This window comes from Nematolebias whitei, chromosome 9 (genome assembly GCF_014905685.2).
Source record: "Nematolebias whitei isolate Nwh7 chromosome 9, NemWhi1, whole genome shotgun sequence".
Taxonomy (NCBI): domain Eukaryota; kingdom Metazoa; phylum Chordata; class Actinopteri; order Cyprinodontiformes; family Rivulidae; genus Nematolebias; species Nematolebias whitei.
Window position 1 is genome coordinate 34037583 of NC_056506.1, and position 8235 is coordinate 34045817.

Here is an 8235-nt window from a genome sequence, read left to right on the forward strand (position 1 = left end):
TGCAGAGGACATAAAACCATATTTTATTCACGTTGGAACATACTAAACATGTATTTAATTTTAAAATACATCCGTTTTTAATTTGATGCAGCAACACACCTCAAAACTGTTGGGACAGTTTATTACTGCATCCACTTTCTGTTTAACATCAGTCTGTAAACGTCTAGTTCCTGAAGAGATCACCTGCTGGAGTTTTGGAGAATATCGTCCCATTCATGTCTGATGTAAGATTCTATCTGTTTGGCAGTCCTGGGTCATCTTTGCTGGATTTTTTTTTTGTTTCAGTGTTTGCTTATTGTAAACATAAACCATATAGAGACAACCATTTAAGCAAAGAAGAGAAATCAAAAAGAAAAGCTTACATAAAATAAAGTATCGTTCAACCTTTTGTTTAGCTCACGTCAAAATAAGCAGGAAGAAGTACATATCCCTTCCCTTTAGTTTTTAATACCTACCTTATTAATTAATACCTATTATTATCTACCTTATTATTAAAACAACCAATGACAATAATAGTTATTTAGAAAAGTCATATAAATTGTATTGAAATATATGAAAGAACGTTTCTACAATTTTTTTTGTTTGTTTTTTTAATCTATCCAGAGGACCTGATTGAACTTTGTTTTTAGATTTTTCTACCTGGATTACTGAGCATGCATCAGGATGTAAATTGTATTGTTTGGAACTTTACCAGATCTGTTATTTTTGGTATTTTGACTTGTAAGATTAGAGTTTATATGGTTTTGTAACGGGCAGCACGGTGGCGCAACTGGTAGAGCTGCTGCCTCTCAGCGAGCAGGTCCCTGGTTCAAACCCCGGTCCAGGGGCCTTTCTGTGTGGAGTTTGCATGTTCTCTCCGTGCATGCGTAGGTTTTCTCCGGGTACTCCGGTTTCCTCCCACAGTCCAAAAACATGCATGTTAGGCTGATTGGTAATTCTAAATTGTCCCTAGGTGTGAGTGAGAGAGTGAATGGTTGTTTGTCTCGTTTGTCTCTATGTGGCCCTGTGATGGACTTGCGACCCGTCCAGGGTGTACCCCGCCCCTCGCACAGTGATTGCTGGACATGGGCACCAGCGACCCCCGTGACCCAAAATGGAATAAATGGGTAAAGATAATGGATGGATGGATGGTTTTGTAACCTTTTCCAGCTTGATGAGCACCAACAACTCTTTTTCTGAGGTCCTCAGAAATCTCCTTTGTTCGTGTCATGATCCACTTCCACAGACATTGATAGATCCTGTTCTTTAAATCAAACAGGGTGCCCACTCACACCTGATCTCAATCTCATTGATTGAAAACGCCTGACTCTTAATTTCACCTTCAAATTAACTGATAATCCTAGAGGTTCACATACTTTTACAACTCACAAATATGTAATATTTGATCATTTTCCTCAATAAATAAATAAATGACACCAAGTATAATACTTTTGTCTCATTTGTTGAACTGGGTTCTCTTTATCTACTTTTTAGGACTCGTGTGAAAATCTGATGGTCATATTTAAGCAGAAATATAGAAAATTCTAAAGTGTTCACAAACTTCCAAGCACCACTGTATTGATTATAGATATAATATTCTGAAATTGTTCCACTATTTTTAGATACAGGTTTTAGAAAACTGATTAACCTTTGCCTTTACTTCTGAGAAGTTCAGTCTGTTAAAGGGTTATTTATATCCAGTTTTCTTACTGGTCTGTTGACAATTTTCCTATTTGACTGTAAAATGCTCTTCCAGCTGTTCTTTATTTGTACCACTTACAGCCTTTTGTTCCCCTTCTTCTAACTCTTTTGAGAAATGTTGCTGTCATATATATTTTTCAATCTTAATAATGGTAATATGTACAATACGTTTTTCAGAAATAGGAATCATTTAATTACTTGTTTGTAAAACTGATTTATTAGTGAGGGCTAAAGAATATGATCTAAACCAGATGTGCAGTCGTATCTGTCACCTTGTTGTTTTGATCTATAAAAACCTCCAGATGTGGAAGTAGTTGTTGTGTTTGTCTAAGTAGCGTCAACAGGATGTAAGGTGACGTCAGTGAGAGGTTGCACCAGCTCATGCGTACTATATATGACCCACGAGTGAAGTGTGAACAATGCAGTCCACTGTCAAATCTTTCCTCGTACCAGCTGCAGTAAAATCGGCTTAACCTAATTTTTTCTCAGGGCAAACCAAAATGTTTTTTTGTTTTTTTTTTGCCAAATCAGATTCAAAACTTAAAGCATAAAATGGTAAAAGACAGCAGCAGGATGAGCTCTTAAAAACATGAAAAGCTCCACCTCGTTACTATGTGACGGCCAAGTAGCTGCAGCTTTCTGCATCTCAGTCTTATCGCTGAGTCAACAAAGAGGGCATCGGATAAAAACTGCGAGTGAGAGAAGTTGAACAACGGCCATCGATTTTTGCAACAGAGCACTTTACGTCTTGGAAATCAGGTAAGATCAATTTGTTCAATCAATATCATATCAGCTTGTTTTTGGAAAGATGAAGGGATCTTTGTTATTGTATTGCATTACCTGTTTAAAGATTAAAGCTCTATCATACAAAGAAACCATTTTATGGATATTATCTACAATCTTTTTTTTTTTTTTTTGGGACAGATGTGATACATATTTGTAAAATCCCAAGTGTTACGCGTGGTACTATCATTTTTATAATGCTTGCATTGTTGCTCTTTGAATTTAGCATTAAAAATAATTCCCCACTCAAGTCATAAATGTCACATTTACCAGACAACTACAAATACTTTATGTTAGACGTGTTTGTTCAGTGGCTGTTTACTCATTAAAAAATTTGGGGATTTTATTTTTTTTTTTTTTGCATGCTTTTCTTGGGAATATACGAAGAACAAAGTCACTGGACTTTTATTTTTCACATTTGAATTCTGGCAGCACGACACAGACCACTCATTTTAATAATCATCTACAGTAAAAAAAAAAAAAAGTTAATGTCAACTAAGAATGGCTGTATGACCTATATACAGTAAAAGCTAAAGGCATGCATATATATATATATATATATATATATATATATATTTTTTATTTATATTTATTTTTTTTTTTTTTTCCAGGTGTAGGTGTCACGAATGAGTAAAAAAAGAAACACCAACCGCTTTATCTTTTGCAGCAGGGATGGATTGTGTATTACCTCTTAGTCCCAAACTGTGTCAGAGAATCAGTGATTAGTTCTAAAAACCAACCTTAATGTAAAAATGTGCTGATGACATCCACCACCGGTGTTTAATGTGCATCACCTTTGGACCCTCAGGCTGCACTTCATCCGAAACCATAAACAACATAGCCACAAATGACACAGGAGTATGGTGGAAAACCATTGTCTATTTGCACACTGAAATAAAACCTGAAAGCTCTGAGCAGAAACAACACAAGTTCATCTGAGAGGTACAGAAAGATCTTGGGCTCCCTGATTAAATGAGAAATACTATTAAAAGCCAACATTTGGGATCACTTAGGGCTCAGAAGTGATGGCTTGCCTATTTAAAGAAACCATTACAGCATAAGTGTGTTTGTGTCTGATTTCTCCTGTAACACTGTAACAAATTGCATCCTCAGCTCTCAAAAAAACAAACCAAAAAAAAAATAGTAATATTGTTAATATGCCACATTAGCCTGGTGATAAAGTGAAAAATACCACCCAGATATGCAGACTGGACTCGTGTGTTAGCTCTGAATCTCTGGTTACTCTATGTTATTATGCATTTTTTCCTTTACTCTATGCTGACCTTTTCCCATTTCTGTTTGCAATATGTTGCACGAATAACAAATGACTCATATTTGTGCATTGGACTGCATGGGTCCTACATTTTGAAGGAGGTGCGCTCAGCTCACAGTAATTTATGGTGTTTTTCTTTCCCAGGGCACTGCTGGAGGAAGTAGAGGGCGCATCATAAAACACACCTGCCATCCACCTGTGATTCTTCCGATACAGTCAAAAGCACAATGGCATCATCTGTACTCATTTCAAACCTCACACATGAGTGGGTTGAGACCATGAAACGGTGGCATCTAGAGCTGTTTTGCATCCCTACTGTTGTCATCACTCTAGCCACTTTCCTGGTCAACCCTGTCCTCCTCATGTGTATTTTTCTGTCCCGGACCCTGCGTCAGGAGACCCGCTACTTGCTGGTGGCCAACACCCTGACAGCAGACATAATCTTCCTCATCTTCAATTTGATCACACTGATTGGCAACGCTGTGGGAGCTCAGATACCGTGGATCGTTTGTGAGCTCCTCTCAGCGGTCCTTGTCACGGCTTACTGCTGCGCCATCCTCACCGTCACCCTGATGGTGGCCGACACCTTCGCCGCTGTCCGCTGGCCTCTTTACTACCACGACTTTCTCTCACCTGCCCGCACCAACTGCACCTTGGTGGGGTTGTGGGTGCTGTCAGCCATTTACCCCTTCACCTTAATGATCATTGTGAAGAAAGATAGGGGCAGTTATGAAAAAGTGCCTATCTGTCTGGCTCTCATCTCCCTCGGTTTCCTTCAGGTCAAAAACATCGGGGCGATCTACTTGTACTTCTTTGTTACGGCTCTAGTCTGTGCCTTCCTCATTTTTTACTGCTACATTCGACTGTACATAGTCACAAGGACGCAGGGGATCTGGCACAGCCGTTTCTCCAGGGCTCGGGTCACCGTGCTGTCCCACGGGGTTCTTCTCCTGCTTTACTTTGCCCCTGGGTTTGTCTTCATCCTGGAGCTCTTCATGTTCCAGCGAGAAGGTGTAAGTCAGGATGTTCGGGTGTGGATCAGCACGGTCAACGCTTGTGTCTTCATGTTGCTGCCCCGGGCGTTTGCTCCTTACCTGTATGGACTAAGGTACAGGGAGATCGCTGAATCTCTAATTGCACTTCTGCCTCACCACAAGAGACTCAGCCAGATCACCTTATCATGAAGGCTTCTAAAAACTGCCTAATTCATACTATTACCTGCCTTCATTGGAAATGCACTGTGGTGGACCTTTTTTGTGTAATATGTCTAATTAGTCATCAAAGTCAATGACGTATTTTGTCAAATTCTGAAAAAAATTTCATCCAATAACAATTTAGGCTTGTTTCACGTTGAGAAGTTTTATGGTTGGAATGGTCACATGCATATTATGCATGTATTTGTAATTGTTGCATGCCATGACTACAGAGAAATGTACTTGCAAGTAGAAATAAAACCATTGTTTCCTGTATGTCACGTTTGTGTGTTTTGTTTGTTTGAAATACTCCTCGATTCGGTCTTTCTGTCTCCAGCACTGAGTCTAAATAAAAAATGATACTTAACTCCATTATTTTCTATGTTTAATCATTCTTTAACCTATTTTTCTAAATTAAATGCACAACTCAAATATACATTTTACTATGCTGTTCATGCAAAACCTGTCACTAAGCGACACTTTTATGACCATAAGCACTTCACTTAATTTGATTTCAAAGCCTTGTTTGTGTAAAACTGGATGTGTACAGAGATTGTTTACATGGCAGTTTAAAGTGGATGTGAAGTGGATGATTTCTGGATGATAGTGGCGACTCAGTGCAGGTTATTTGCAACTAATACAACAGCTCAACAGCAGAGGGAGTCTTTTGTCTGTCTACTAGGCTTCACCTGCTGCCTTTTCATCAAGAGTATCAAGTGTTTGAGATCCATGCACATGGTCTGTCTTTGTTGTGTTCAGTATGTTTCATAAATCTGCTCCCCATCATACTCTCAATAAATAGATGGAACCTGCACAAAACTACATATAGGCCCACACTACAGTTGACTGTTACACTGTATATCTCTGTAATCTGATAGGGAAATTAAAGTTTATTATTTGATTCTGGTTATTTCAACCAGCAGGTGCTGGGGGCCCCAAAATAAACTTTCCCCTTTTTGAGTTCCTGTTTCTTGATTTTGATTATTGATCTCATAAAATGGTTTCTGTGGATCTTGGACAAGGTGTTTTTCTTATTTTTTTTTTTTTTTTTGATTATTTGAATGTCTTAATATTTGTTGACAGTGGATGTGAATTTGTAGCAGCTAAGATGTGTACAAGTTCTGAAGCATCCAAAAGTAGTTAAAATTCATTATCAAGATATAATGTGTAAAGAATACCTTTATCCCACTGTGTTTTGCACTACAGTAAGGAAGTTAACATCCTTTGTTCCGACTAAGCTCCTCCTTCCTTTTCACCTGAAAAAAACAAACCGATAACTGCGTTTCATCCTGTTTTCAACAGTCTATAGAGTCAAATTACAAGATTGTGACTTTTACCGCTTTATTGTTCGTCTTACTTGCCTTCGCAGTTCTGTAAATAAGCGTTATCTGCTGTAAACAATAAATTCTTGAATAGTTTGCAATAACTTATTTTTTTAACAATGCGACAGATTAGCTGACATCTACAAGTTTAAAAAAAAAACCTGATAAAACTGATTTTATTAATTTATTTTTTCTGTTGCGCTCACTTTTTAGGATGTTTTCGTCTAATAAAAGTGTCGTTTGTTTGCAAACAAAGAGAAGCCACGTGGAGGTACAGAGCCCCCTGGGAAGTGTAGTTTTCTTGTTCATACAGCGTGAAGGACAAACCGAAAATAAGACTTCATTACCCACAATGCATCAGCATAGGGCCTGGACTTTCCTTTCGACTGACAAGTATATATAGATTCTGTGTTTACAAGAAAGTCAGCTAGTCTTTGTTTTTGTCCTCGAAAGAAGTCAAAATGTTCCGGCCGAGTGACAGCCTGTCTAGTCGTTCTTAACTGTTAGATGAAAATTATTGGGGTGGTGGAAAGATACTGCTAAAACTTTCCACTGTAGAGAGTTATTTTTAATAAGACTTTTTGTTGTTGTTTGTTTGTTCTGTATTATTAGAAGGATAAGCCTCACCTGGACACTTCTGACTAAGGTAACAGCTTGTTCCCTATAAATACTGATGTTAGAGAAATGTATTAGTGTAAATTCCGGTTTGTTTACTGTAATTTGACGTGTCATTTTTAAAAAACTTTTTCAGTACTCAACCGCTAACGGTCGGCGCGAGCGAAGCTCAACCGTCTGCTGCACGAGGCAAGTCTGCTTTTGTCTCACCGACGCTCATAAATTTTCCATTTCCTTCTCTTTTCATGCACCTGAAGACATTTTAGTCAGTTGTTTGGAATTATTACAACAGAAATATTGCTACATAACGACTTAATTTAACCCATTTTGTAAATAATTTCAAAAATATGTCACAAACTCATCCAACTGGACTAATATGCATCTTGATAATAACAACAACACGTGAAACAGCTAAATAATCATCCACTTGTTTTGTATATTTTACTTCCTGGTACTTTATAACTATTTTATTTGTTTGCTGCTAACTACAGCCGATTCACAAAGGTCAGAAACAGCTGGCAGAACCTGTCTTTGTCTTATAATCTGTTTAACCCTTCTGGCAAAAAAAAAAAAGGCCATGTGAATAAGGCTGAGTCTTATAAGTTAAAAATAACCTGAGATAAATGACCTCACAGGAACATAGGTCATAACCTACTTGTCAACTTCAAAAGAGCCAAAAAATCCCCTTGAACTGTTGAAATATTATCTGGGTGCCTGTATTATTAAAGGTATGTATTTAATGTATACAAAAGGGTCAATAATTAGGTAAAGAAAAGAAAATGGAAAAGGTGGATTGAAGACGATGGGCAGAATAGAATAATAGAACAAAAAATAAGTCACTCAAGGTTATTTGAGTATTCTTGTTCCAGTTCCAGTCCTCAATTACCGGTAGTATTGTCTATTAGCATCCCTGCCTCAGTCTCTTTGAAAACAAACCTGACTGACATGTAGGTTGGTCCTCCAACCGTTGCTCAACCTCTTCCCGCCTCGGCTTCTTTGTCATCCTCTCAGTCTCATGCAATCCATTGTGCTGCAGGGCACAACTGCTACGCAGCAGTGTTTGGCTACAGGAAGTGTCATCCAAATTTATGTGTAGCTCCTCAAAGCTTGTTTTGTTCGTCTGTGATGTAAAACAGTACATGGTTTTTCTCATAATGGTGAAACATCTGTTTGTGTGGCTCATGTATTTCCCCACCGAGTACAGTGTTTTGATGCGCTGCTCAATGAATGCTTTATTTTATTTTTTTTGCATGTGGTGATCCAGTTAGGTTGCCGTTGTTGTTGTTTTTATGCCTCTTTTTTTTGCTTTTTACTCCCATTCCTGATCCAAATGTTTTTAATTTCTTAGATTAACCAAAAGTTAAAGAGG

General features: G+C 38.0%; 1 protein-coding gene across 1 annotated transcript; it reads left to right on the forward strand.

Moving 5' to 3' along the window:
* Positions 1-3963: 3963 nt before the first annotated feature.
* On the forward strand, positions 3964-4920 carry LOC119414581 (probable G-protein coupled receptor 148). The gene has a single exon (XM_037681680.1). The coding sequence runs from the start codon at positions 3964-3966 to the stop codon at positions 4918-4920; it is 957 nt and encodes a 318-aa protein (XP_037537608.1).
* The last annotated feature ends 3315 nt before the right edge of the window (positions 4921-8235 follow it).

What these genes read in the sequence shown, in the direction of transcription:
- LOC119414581 (XM_037681680.1), top strand. Translation starts at nt 3,964, where the DNA reads ATGGCATCATCTGTACTCATTTCAAACCTCACACATGAGTGGGTTGAG.